Genomic DNA, 13,185 nt, shown 5'->3' with positions numbered 1-13,185 from the left:
CATTGCCGTTAACGAACCCTAAAATAAAATAAAGGCTATAGGTAAATATGGGGACATATATTTTCTACGGCTGTTTATTTGTATCAAAGTTTGTAGTAACCTACTGGGTTATGAAAAGTGTAAAAGTAGATAACTTCTGCTTAGACGCTTAGTTTGTTAATTGGCTAATCAAAATATGTTTTGCGGAGACAAACCTGAAGGTAAAAGTGGCGTTGAAGAAGTTAGGTGGATAGAGTCTCAGGTTGACCTTGTAATCGCCAAAGAACTGCGTCTTACTCTGGCTCTCTGATGCCCAAAATATGAAGAGTTGGTCTGGACGCCTGTCGAGAAAAAAATTAGTCGTAAGATGTAGAAATAAAGCCAATATTGGAGAACCTTTTTCCTTCAGTTAAAAATTCAAATCATGAGGTTATGTTATGGGACACAAATATTCTAATTTCATGGGAGTTAAGCTCCGAGCAGATTAAATAGCCCGAGGTGCCGTAGTTTTTACCCCTGGCACAGTCCAACGATAATTATACATATTTCAGTATCTCTTCTACCTTTTCAATTTAAAGAATAACGTTTGTCAGTCCAAAGCTTATTAGCAATTTAAACGCTAAAATATTCGATAAGACTGAAATAACTCCGTATATAACAAACTTATCAACATAACAACCTTTCTTTGCCAACCGGCGGATCAGATGGAGCTCTCGACCAGGCGTTTATGACCACGGCTGCTGTGTCCTTGTCGTACACCTTCAGTAAAAAAGAATGTTGTAAACAAGTCATTTTAAAACGACTCAAGCCCCAGTTAAGTCATTTGTAAACTAACTTAAGTCCAAGTAAAGTCATTTTGATTAAAAGGCAAGTTGAGTCCCAGTCCTTTGTCGTACACCTTTAGTAAAAACACTACTCATTGGTCAATAGAGATTATGAACGTTTGCAATATCAACTTAGATTTTCGATTGTAGCGATTCAAACATAGTATAAAGTCCAATCAGTCTGTGGCATAATTCGAACTTAGTATAACACCAGATTCCATACTCGTTACTTTTTACAAATATCCGTATATAAATAAATTTTTAAATAAAACCGGTGCACCACACCGGACCAAAAAAAAAGACACACCGGACCAGGTATTGTGCAATTTTAACTCCAATGTTTAATGAGGGGATAGCCTTAGGGCTTAGGCGTTTTTTGTCTATATTTTTGTTGCATTACAGTCCCTAAAATTTCCACTAAATTCCGTAAGATTGACAATGTTGGAAGCATGCCATTTTGAAATAATTCAAGTCACAGTCGAATCGTTTTGTAAAATAACTGAAGTCCGGTAGATCGACATTATTTTAAACGTTTCGATACGAACTTGTGTCATGTTCAGTTATGTGACACATTTGATAAAATCGTATTATTACATTAAGTGAAAATATAAGTTCGTAAAACGTCTTTATCAAGATGATATCGATCTAGTTTACCTTTTCATGCGACGTAAGCAGTCGTAATCTGAACCAGCCACTTAATACACCCTTCATTTGCCCTATGTAAGCACCATTTAAGAAATCCGACTTTTGAATAGATTACCGCTTTCATTTGAAGTCGCTGTAGCTATTTGTTTGCCAAAGCGAAAGGTGACATAATGTAGTGCCTTGCATGCACGAAAATCTTGATTGAGCTGACCGATGTCTTTTCGAAGGCAAAACTTACAAAAAAGTAGTTAAACTTTAAGAGTTTATTTAAAGAATCTCGAGGAAATAATTACTCGTAAAGGAATGTCGTTTAAGGGAGACTATGGGGATTAAGTTTAAAATAAACAAGCAAAGGAAATCGTTTTATAACTATAAGATTTTTTTACAATGTGGCTGAGAGATATTTGGTTTCTTTGTATAAGCTTTTTAATACAATATCTTGTGTAAACTGGACATTTTGCAGTCTCACCAAACTTCTGTTGCGAGAGAGTGGGCAGAAACCACAAGTCGGTCCTTCAACCGCTGTCTGTTTGAACCACCAGATGTCATCCCAGATCAGAATGCGCTAAGTACAAAAATATCGAGCGTTCAATTTAAGGTGATATTCGCAAATAAAAACGGAGTTTTGTGTTGGTCATGCTTCAAAGGCTCAATTTTTATTTGCGCTCTATTATTTATTAAATCTTGCGCGATTATCAAGTTTTAACTATTATGTTAAAACAGTTATCTGCTTCGGCATGTACTTGTTGACGTATTGAGAATTTCAAGGCTTCTATAATTTTGATGAGGATGCCGTTTACTGTCCTCTAGTGCTTTAAATACTGTATTGTTGAATAAGTGCAAGAAAATTTTACCACTAAGCACAATAACAACCTTTACTTTAGATTACCATCTGCATGTTGAAAGGAATAGATAGTAGATCATTCATTTGGGGTAAAATTGTTATAACTTTATTGCCCTACCCAAAGACTCGTAGTGCGATCCTCGGTTTGTTAAGCGATGACGCTTACTGCGAGCGTTTGTGCTGTAAGCTAATTATATTATGATAAGATATGATTTTAGAAATGGTAATTTAAACTTTTAATGCCTTTTTGCTTATGAAATTACGGCTCGTGTTGCGTAACATATATACTACGGTCATGTCGTTCTAAATCAGTGGTTCTCATGCCGCGGAACCACGGGGTGCCATTTCTAATGCCCAACGGTGCCGAGAGATATTTGAGAATCTTTAAGAATCTGATTTTTGCTCAACTCTTACAACTTTTTGTGTACGATTAGAGTGGAATAAATCCAATTATAACTGCCCACGTTGTGTAGAGTGGATGTGTGCTGTTTCAGTTCTGTTTATTGTGACTTTCTAGTGAATTACCTTCTGAAAAATCTTGTAGGGGTGAAACTTTTAATGCGATGTTTAGTCTGTTTTATGAATCTTATTATACGGACTTTAGGTCTATTTATAAAATAAAACCAATTACAGGCAACTTTTTGACTATTCGCGTGATTAGACAGGATTTATTTTTATTTTATCTGCTGATTTGCGCGCGAGATAGCTGGAAAACAGCAGGGAGTGTAAAGATTGACTTTGTCATGAATTAACATTCTGACGTAACTTTGTGACGTCATCCCTAAACATATTAATGCCCCTACAATCGAAAATTCAGAATCCGTCCCTGTATGTTGCTAAGTTGTGTCCCGCGAAAATTCTATTTTCCATTAAGAGCTCGTTCTTATCTTATCTGCACAAACGGTTTTGTCAAGAAACATTGAGGTTGACTTTGGATTAGCTATTAGGCTAAGTACACTAATTATAGCATTTGTTTTCCATTAGTTGTGCAAATATGCTGTACGTTGTGCCGTTTGTTAGCTTAAACCAGCGCTTCTCAACCGGTGCGCCGCGGCGCACTGGTGCGCCATGGAAGGCTGCCAAGTGCGCCGCGAGCAAATGGAAAAACTAATTTAATATATAAGACACGTATTTTTACTTTTGTTTTAAGCTTAGCTCATTGATTCCGCAGTACTTTTAAGTAGAAAACACAATAAGACCTACAAAGCAACAACATCAAATGAGATAATCTATAGCCTAATACCATAGTACTAAGACCACCGACATAATAACGCCAAATTCGCATAATTACCACGACAGAATAAGATCTAAAATAGTCTAGATAAGACCTAAGCATGTCGAATTAAGCCCCAAGTTAATTGGATTAAGACTTAAATAGACAAAATTACGCCCAAGACTGTAGGGAAAGGGTATGGAATGATTGGGGGACACCTGTTTGGCCTTGGCTGTTTGCTGTCGGCATTTGGACGCCGCTATTTTGGCCCCGGGTTATTTGCCCCCGTTTGGGCTTATGGGCGGGTAGTTAGCGGTGCTAGGAATTGGGTTAGGGTTGAAAATATTCGGAGAGTTAGTGATAGTTATGGATGGTGTTTGGGGTTAGATAAAAGGTTATATAAGCCTTATTTTGGCCATTTAGGTCTGATTCCGATTTCGTCATATTTACGACCATTAGGTTTTAGTCTTATGTACGCCTTATTCCTAACTTTGTTTTATTCCGAAATTGATGTTGTTCTTCTTTTGGTCTCAAGGCTGGAGTCTCTTTAAAGATATGCAACTATAAAGCCTATATAATAAAAAATTGCAAGCAATTTAAGAAAAATACAGGTACGAGGCCTACACCCTAAAAGTTTCGCGCTCGCTTCGCTCGCAAAGTGCGCCGCCTCCTTTTCAAATGTTTCTAGGTGCGCCCCCAAGTAAAAAAGGTTAAGAAACACTGGCTTAAACGAAAACGTTTATCGACCAACATATTTTTTTATATAGGGTATTGTAAACCCTTACTGGCATTAACGAGCAGCCATAAACTTATCATGAAACCAAGTATTTAGGTTTTTGCAATCTCTTTATAATTATAAAAATAAACCTAACAAACAAAGAAAAAACATAATTCAAAATTAAACTTTATTTCCACCTACTTTTAAGCTCGGTTTGTGCGCCTGCTGTGTTGTAGCTTTGTTGGAAGATAGCTTTGTTGTTATTATTGTTGTTTTAGCTGTTGGTGCATTAGTTGTTGGTTTTCTTGTAGCTGTTTTTGTTGTTTCTGTACAAGGGCGGTTGTAAAGAAACAGTTAATTTTTTCTTCTTCGACTAGAAATTGCAAACTTTTTTTCTATAAAGGGCTGAAAAACACTCAGGGTTGTATCAAAAAGGGGGGGGGGAGGGCAGGCTATATCTTCCTAACTAATTCTGGAGCCGTCCCTACAAATACTATAGTATTTTCGCGCACTTTAGGACCAGAGATATATCAAGATTCAATAATAAACCAGAAATCAGTATTTAAACATAATACACTTGAAAACAAGTAGAAACTGTGTAAACGAAATGTTTACTTTGTTAGTATTTTGCTAAACGCTACAATAGCATTTCATATACTAATTTCTTGAGTTCATAAAGTTTATAATTCGTTTGGGATTATCTCAGCTCACTTTATCTTGCTCAAACAAAATTTTCTCAGTAAGTTTATTAGGGAACATGGCCTAATACTCTATACAACCGAGAACCTTTTGGTTACAGCGTTCTTACTTGTTTGGTAATCGTGATGATTTGAGTCAACTTTCCTTGTAGCTTTAATCACTTTACTGTCACGCTGCAGTTGGTTTTTCAGAAATATCAGGTTTTCTGCAACACAAAAAGAAAAATAATATTTATGTAATATCGAATTTTATTAATATACACAAAGCTTTAGAGATCTAGTGTTGCGCCCCCGCCGCGAACTGCGCACTGGGGCCTGGCCCCTGACCCCATACAGTTGCCCGGCGGGTCGCAACCGCGCGAGTTCTTGTTGTTTGCAAAGGTTTCTGGTCAGATATGCTACCTGTCATAACCACAACTAAAATTCCAATCAAAAGTATATTGTTACAACGAATTAAAACGTTATCAAATAGCATTAGTGAACGTTATTTTCAAGTTAATGTGAGACAGACAGCCACCGCCTATTGCAGCGACTGTCGGCTAAGACTTCGCAAACGACTTCTCTAGAAAAAAGCTCAAAGCCGCTAAGAAACGACATGTATATAGCCAATACGTAGGAAGAAAAAGAACACGAAAGTTACGTCATATTTGGCCAATAAGACTGGCCGGCACTCTGAAAACATGGCTAGGCATTACAGCGGCCATTCTAAGGCCAATTTGCAGCGGGAGTCAGACGCCAGCGAAACAAGTGGCTTGTTTTGCAGAACGTGAGAAAACCGCCCGCAAGACTGACAGTTATAGATTACGAGATTAAAGGTTACATGTCAAGTTTGAAACGAGGCGAACTGAAGCAGGAAAACTCAGGAATTTACATACAACAATACGGAAAACTTTGCATCATCAAATATGATATTATGTAACTGAAGAACATATTTGGCAAACGAAAGCTGAAACGCGTAATCTAAAACCTTATTTATCACATCGTAAAATCACTTAATGAACTCTAAGATTTGGCTTATGGCAATTAATTAATTTGGGTGTTTAAGTGTTGATAAACACGTAACATCTAGTTTCAAATAAACTCCGATATTTTATGCCATCCAATACTTAAAACTCATTTTCATTTATATGTTTTTAACGACATTGGCAGCAATGGTAAACAGCTGGATTGCTTGGTATAATTAGTTAGTTTTTGTTCCCGGGTTGGTAAGCCAACAGTGTTGTAAACATATAACTTACATGTATCAGCTTGACGCGCGACCTATTTTACAAACTGCACACGAGGTCATTGCCAATTGTTTTTCAATACCCTAGTTTTATGTCTGATTAACAGTCGTTGCGGTTATAATAAAATGCACAAACTCTACACAGTTAAAACTTAAAGTCCGCAGATACCTTTCTGAGGTTGGTTTTGGGTCGCGACTAGAAAAATGCTGCCCACCCCTGGTCGTATTACTATGGTATTATAGATCAACGTTTCGCATGAAGTGTGCCAGTTTTTGAATAATTTTAAAATATGTGTGCAAATATCTAGTTAACGCTGGGGTTAGTTATGTAATGATAATGGAAATGATGTGGTGGAAGTGATGTAATGGTTGCACTTTCTTAATCATTTCGCGTGTCCTGAAAAACCATCTCGCGTGCCAGGGGTTGCCGACCCCTGTTATCATATATAATCCCGTTTATATTACTGCTTTGTAGGACTCATTGTGTGTTCCATTGAAAACGCCTAAGGTTACAATGTACGGAGCGTTTTAGTTAATGTCAGCAAATTAAATCACGACTTTACTCACCGGCTGCCTTTGCGTACATAAACACAGTTAGAATTCCGAAGCAGCAGAGCAGGCCCATTCCAACAGCGTACCTCCATTTGTGCTTCATTGCGTTTTAAGTAAGGAAAAACACCTGATAAGGTAAATATAAAAAATCTTAATTCATTACAAATACTGCCATTAGCGCAAAACAGCCCGAACCCGGCCAAACGTGCGATTGCGTCGAGTCTCAAATCAAGCTGAGCCTGACAGCATCTATTTCACCCATTTACGTAACTGAAAAAAGCTGGATATTTGGCAATCCATGCATAAGAGTGTCATATAATTCATATCCCACAATACATGGTTGAAAAATATTTCTCCACATTCTATTCCACCTTTTCAGTTTATGATTTGCGTCCTTTTCAGTTTCGAAATACGGTACTGCGCATGCGCACGTCGGACTTGGGACTCAGGTAGTCATATATGGACTTATTCCATTCCCGAGTCCCGAGTCCGACTTCAGCCAAATTAACCGACTCCTTCGAGTTCCGAATCCGAGCCCGACTACGCATCCGGGGATTGAAAATCATTTTTTAAGGTTCTAATCTAAACACTGGAAGGACTGGATCATGTAATTGGATTGAAGATCGCGGTGGAATAAAAAAAATTATTTTACCATATTTGAATTGATGTTAAATAAACGAAAGAAAGATAGATTTAGCTTGAATTTGCATCTAAAAAAACATTTCCGTCAACTGAGCATTAATAACCCTATTTTGAGATTATTAAGTAAATTTGCCGCGAGCTAGAGGAATTTTACTAGCGGGCCGAATCTATCCAGTGGGCCGTAGTTTGGTAGCCCTTGGTATGTTTAGTCAAAAGTCCTTGGTCTTATTTTGCTCTATTGATATTCGAAAAAGGTCATGAAAATAAATACGTTTTTAAGTCACATTTCAACACAGTTTTGAACGCAACAAGTGGAAAGTTAAATAAATCAGTTTAAAGAATCACTCCTCAAAATGTAGCCACTTGGAAGTTTAAAATTAAACTGCGATCGGTTATCAACTAACAAAATAAAGAAATAAGTTTATATTCTGTACTATCCTATGTAAATATTCTAAAAACTCCATCTGATAATAACTCGTTAACACATCGTTTACAAACTTTGTCTCGGCAGACATCTGCTGATAACGGAAGCAAATGATGGCGTGGGTGCTTGCACACAAAGCGCATGTGTCTGCACTATAGAAATTTCCTCATGTGTTTCTACTTCCTTGAAACGCACTAAACATTGGAGCATAATGGTTGGAGGTTGTAGTAAGACGTAATAAGAATATCAAAACCCATGCAGAAGCAAAATGATACCTACTTCTGTATGGGCTTTGATATTCTTATTATGTCACACTAAACATTAGTACTTTAATGACTAAAGCAAAGCTTATTAAGTGGTGGGCATTCGTACCTTTGGGGTAATTTTAAATTTCAATGGGTAAAATATATCTATTCAAAACACACACGCACATTAATGCAAGTAATGAGCAGAGCCAACGACATAAGTGTATAGTTGATTATTTTTTTTGTATATTGACCAGTTTCGGGTGCTGTTTTTCTTCGGGTGTATTGAGTTTTAAATAGCGGTTGATTGAAGGGGCCATGGTATGTAAAAGGTCGAGAACCACTGCACTATATAGATTTATAGTTGCCAAAACAAAAAAGTTGCGTTTCATTCACACGCAAATCAATACCAGCTGGCGCATTTCGGCCAAACAGCTGAAAATAAACCACGAAAGGTTTTGAATACACGTTTTTGAACTAACACAGTGCTGTCTATGATATATTACGCGATTTTTTTTCACACGACGATAAACCAATTGTTTCGTTATGATACGCGTTAATAGTCGCCGGTTTCCTATGGTTTGGTAGTCTAGAGCTACTCAAAGTTTTTATTTTATGTACATAGGCAAGGCCTATTTTAACACTTTTGGCAACAAAATATCCCTTTTGCGACTCAATGTTTTAGTTTTGTGCAAAAATACACTCAGTAAAAACGATTCTCTAAGTATTCCACCCAAATTATTATTAATAAAGTAACGTTCTTTGCAGCCCCACCCTAACCACTCTAAAAAATTGTAAACGTAAAAATCCGGTATTTTTTTCAAATTTCTTTCAACTTTGTATTACATTAAAAAAAATAATAAAAAATGTATGTTCAATATGTTTTAATACGTTTTCCGTTTGTACGCGACGCACTTTGGCACTTGTCAGTCAGTCAGTCTTCCACAGCGCAAGAAGTGCTAATCTAGCTCAAATGACAGCATTATATCGTAAACAAACCTGACGTATAAAGATCGTTAACGCAAAGCGCGAAAACTTTTCGCACTTACATAGTTAAAATGGTCAAAAAGTATATGAGAAAAGGACTCGTGTCTAGTTTGTCAAAGAGGCTGCGGGTCGGATAAATTACATTCGTTGTCGACCCCTGCTGTACAACGCATTTGTGTAACTTTTTACTTTCTTGTCATATCGCCGCGGACCACAGTTTGGGAAACCCTGCTCTAACTCACTGTTTCGCGAGCTATTTCGTCTTCGTTTTGCTTCCGAAATCTTTTTTGAATTTCGGAAAACCTTGCAAACAACGAATTTTGAGGTTAATTTCAACTGTGTGTTGCACAATCAAGCTGTATTTGGAGAGAACGTTGTAAAAATTGAAAAAAAAACGTTCTAGACCCGCGAATCAACCCAAAAGATAATAACTGGAGTTTCAAACAGTTTAATTAACACTGCTGATGTAAAGGAAATCGTCCTTTATACTTAATAGGAAGCAATGTTGAAATATTTCGGTTACAAATTAAAAGAAAGCCTTGCAGTAAATCTGGACAAATGTTTACCCTAAAAAATGTCGCATATGCTTTAAGACACCGAAAGCCATTGCAGACTCTTCACCGAATCTGTCGATCAATGATGCAAGCAAAGCAGACTAGAAAAACAACCAGCCTGCAGTGAGGTTCGAACTCATGACCTCGGCCAACCGGGATCGTCGCTCTACCAACTGAGCTATGCAGGCTCAGAGAAGAACGAGTCGAGAAACAACCAAACGCCAATGCTTGCTCGATCTGTTGGTACAAGCTACGTCATATAAGGGGGTCCACAGTACTATACCAGAAGGGCTAGATCTCAGTGGTTAACATGTACATATATGTGTGTGTACATGTTTCATTGAATGCTTTTATTAAGGTTTATTTTATCAAAGATGAAAATATAATGCAAAATAGGCTTTTCCCATCTAATCAAATGCGCATTGTGTGGTGTCAGTACTGCACTTGAACAGTAACTTAAACACAGAATAGCTTGGATTTTCATCCGACAAATATTTCTTCAAAAAAATATGTAAATAACCCCATTTTGAGATTTTTTGTAGGAAAGTATTTGCCGAGCGAAAGAATTAAAACGTTGGGCCGGATTTATTTTTTAAACACGATTTAGAACGCAACAATATTTAAACTTAAAAAGATTTTATTCTAAATGCAGTTCAAACAATTACATATCAAAATGTAGCCATCTGAAAGTTTAAACAACGATGGTTATTGGTTAAAAATTTAAATACGCTAAGCGTTTTAAACTACCTATTATAAGTGTCAAACTTTTTTTCCATTCAGTCAAAATGTGACTGCGTGGTGTCCCTTTATTTCCGCAAACTTTTATTGTACTCGTTGGTTAATGACTTCCGGCGCCAGTAGATTTTAAGTTGCACGTGACTTTACTTCGTTAAGGGCAGAAAATGAAACGAAACCCACCCCTTTACATAGGTATGAAACAATAAAACCCTAAGTTTAAAAACCCAGGTAAAATCAGAATCAAACAATTTTCGTTCCTTACCGACAATGCCAGTGCAGGTGAAATATATATTTATTTAAAAAACACCGTATCCTGGTTTTATTCTGGTTTTTTACCTTTAAGTTTTGTTGTTTATATACACGTCAGCGTAACAGTAATTGACAAAAAATATCTGCTGCCAATGGTTTTGGATTCTATAAAGCCTTTCACATAGTTATGAAACACTTACCATTCGTCGTAGTTGTTGGTCTTACTGCCCAAGAAGTTATTTACTCCAGATCTTAGTACTTTGTTCTCATTTATACCAATATTGTATTGGTCGCTTATTAAAAATACAATTTTAAATCAGTGTTTCTCAAGCCATGGGTCGAACACAAAACTAGGTCGTTGTTTAATTTGGTTTTGTGGCCAACTGCAGTAGTTTTCATGGTTTGATTTATTGAGATAGGTTCGGAGCAAGATTTCTCCATTACAATAATAATGGTCGTGCAATATGAATACTATGCATATTATATATGACTCATATCAATTAAATTCGAATTTATTTACGCTGATGTTTGATGTTTTCTTTCGCTTTACAAAAAAGTTGTGAAATATAGTCGGATGGCTAAAGTTTTGCTGATGTACTTAGGCTTAGTATTTGGGTGGCCACAAAAAAAGGTTGGGAAACGCTGATTTAAATCGTGGCCTTACCTAATTTTTTCTAAAATACGAAAAAAATAGTTTTACTCAATTGTATTATGAAAAATCGCTAAGGGTTTTGAAAATGACTGTTAAGTTCACCTAAACCTGTGCCTGACTGTATTGCCATAATTTGTGGTCGCCAAAGAGTTACGCCAAAATTTTTTCCGCTAAAATTCTACGGCAAAACAGGCCGATTATAGGCGCCCAAAACGACATTTTTGGTATATTCGCTGGGTCGGCACTAATCCACGCAAAATGTCACTGGCATGATTATGGGCAAGCATTCAACGCCATTGATCTGTGGCGGGAAGGCAGTGGAATGCTTCTAACTTCTACACTTTCATTTAATATACACGTATATTAGAAAAAAAAACTGCTTTATAGGGGGCTTTTATGAAAAGATTATGAAACAAATGATATTTGGTGCAAAAAGATAATGCAAACAATAATATTTTTACCGCATTTTACCAACCCGGTTTTAAAGTAGCCTAATACCTAGTGAATGTTATCTATGAACGTACTAAGGTGTTTTTTTCATAATAATCAATAACGAAACCTTATGAAGATACCAGAATGCCTAAATGGTATTTATCTTAAAGTTGGCACATTTATTGGTGAAAGCAAAGAGTTAATCTTAACAAATGCAAAAAAAACTGAGTGTTAACGCAGTGAATTCGACAATTACGCATTTCCAATACTTTTTGCACTTATAACCATTGAGATTTATTGGGTAAATCTTAACAACCTAAACAGAGCCATAATAAGGAAAATGCACTCTTGGTTGTTGACTTAGGGTTCAAGATCGGTGACTTAACGTTAATCTACAACAAATGAGCACGAAAGCAGTTAACTCGATATAACTTACGCCTTACGGTATTTTGCTGCATCTTGGACCAAACAACGCTATATACTTAAGCTTTCTTTTTAAACTTTATACTGCGTTCTATAGTTGCTGGGGTCGAAAAAAGTAATCTATATATCTATATAAAAAGCTGCCTATATGAGATAGACTCTTGTTAAGCGCTGTAATAATTATACTTCAAAACAAGGGGTCCATTTTTAACCTGCCTATAGATATTCCCAACGGCTTTTCTAGCCATTTAGAGAAGGGTAACGTTTGCAATAATATAAGTGGTTATCTTTAAATGACGACCAACAAAACTAGTGTTAGCCATGGCGAATGTTTTAGTTTAAAGTTCATTTAAATATACCTGTTTAGGTTATTCTGCGTTGTTTATCCATTATTCGGTGGTAGCTCGTACTTTTAAAGTTTTTTATAAACAACTTAAAGAACTACATTTGGGCTAGTTATTCTCGGTGTAACACACTAACAGGGTTAAAAAACACAACTATTCTTTCTTTTGCGGAGTTCTTTTATTGCTTTCACCTAGATTAAAATGCTAACTAAATATATAGTGTATGGTCACAACACCTTTCTTACAACAATTTGCTTAACCCTGCTGTCTGTCGAACCACAATGTTGACTATGATTCGTACGGGCATTGGTGTGCAGCGAAGGTGGTTGGAACGTAAACTGCTGTCAGTCCAGGAGGTTTTGTTAATTTAAAGCAAGGGTCTCTAACACGCGGTCCGCGAGAACATTTTGTGCGGCCCGTGTAGAAATTTTGAATTTTCAAGTATTGACAATATTTAAGCGCCACGTATCTTTTTTATCAGATTTGAAAGTTAAAATTCACTCTAAAATTGCTTCAAAAAACTGAAACTATACTCACCAAACTTCACTGTCGTATCACTTTCAAACGCTACCATTTATGCGGTAAAAGATATAGTATTACGTCACATTGCCTATTCAACTTTGTTCATTTGTCACAATAACGCTGGAAAGCGCGCCAGTCAGGTGTTGGTGTAATTGGTCATCTCATAAAGTATAAATTAATTGTTGAGTTGTAGGGTAGCGGCTAGCCTAGTATTATATAAATGGCTATAGTTTAAAAAGATAAATTACACTTGTCTTTTGCTTCAAAAATGAGAA

General features: G+C 36.5%; 1 protein-coding gene across 1 annotated transcript; it reads right to left on the bottom strand.

The window, feature by feature from the left end:
* Window positions 1-8: 8 nt before the first annotated feature.
* Window positions 9-6,801, bottom strand: LOC146135169 (uncharacterized). The gene is made up of 7 exons (XM_083395697.1): window positions 6,714-6,801; window positions 5,032-5,127; window positions 4,425-4,549; window positions 1,918-2,013; window positions 659-738; window positions 195-320; window positions 9-18 (listed from the first exon to the last, which is right to left on the bottom strand). The coding sequence occupies exons 1-7, from the start codon at window positions 6,799-6,801 to the stop codon at window positions 9-11; spliced, it is 621 nt and encodes a 206-aa protein (XP_083251823.1).
* Window positions 6,802-13,185: the final 6,384 nt, after the last annotated feature.

The sequence above is a fragment of the Ascidiella aspersa genome, chromosome 8 (assembly GCF_963924565.1).
Source record: "Ascidiella aspersa chromosome 8, kaAscAspe10.2, whole genome shotgun sequence".
NCBI classification, from domain to species: domain Eukaryota; kingdom Metazoa; phylum Chordata; class Ascidiacea; order Phlebobranchia; family Ascidiidae; genus Ascidiella; species Ascidiella aspersa.
This window is presented reverse-complemented; position numbering and strand designations above follow the sequence as displayed.

Coding starts and splice junctions, on each gene's coding strand:
- LOC146135169 (XM_083395697.1), bottom strand. CDS start 6,801: ATGAAGCACAAATGGAGGTACGCTGTTGGAATGGGCCTGCTCTGCTGC. Junction 5,128..6,713: donor TATGTACGCAAAGGCAGCCG/GTGAGTAAAGTC, acceptor TTTGTGTTGCAG/AAAACCTGATATTTCTGAAA. Junction 739..1,917: donor TCTCTCGCAACAGAAGTTTG/GTGAGACTGCAA, acceptor TTTTTACTGAAG/GTGTACGACAAGGACACAGC.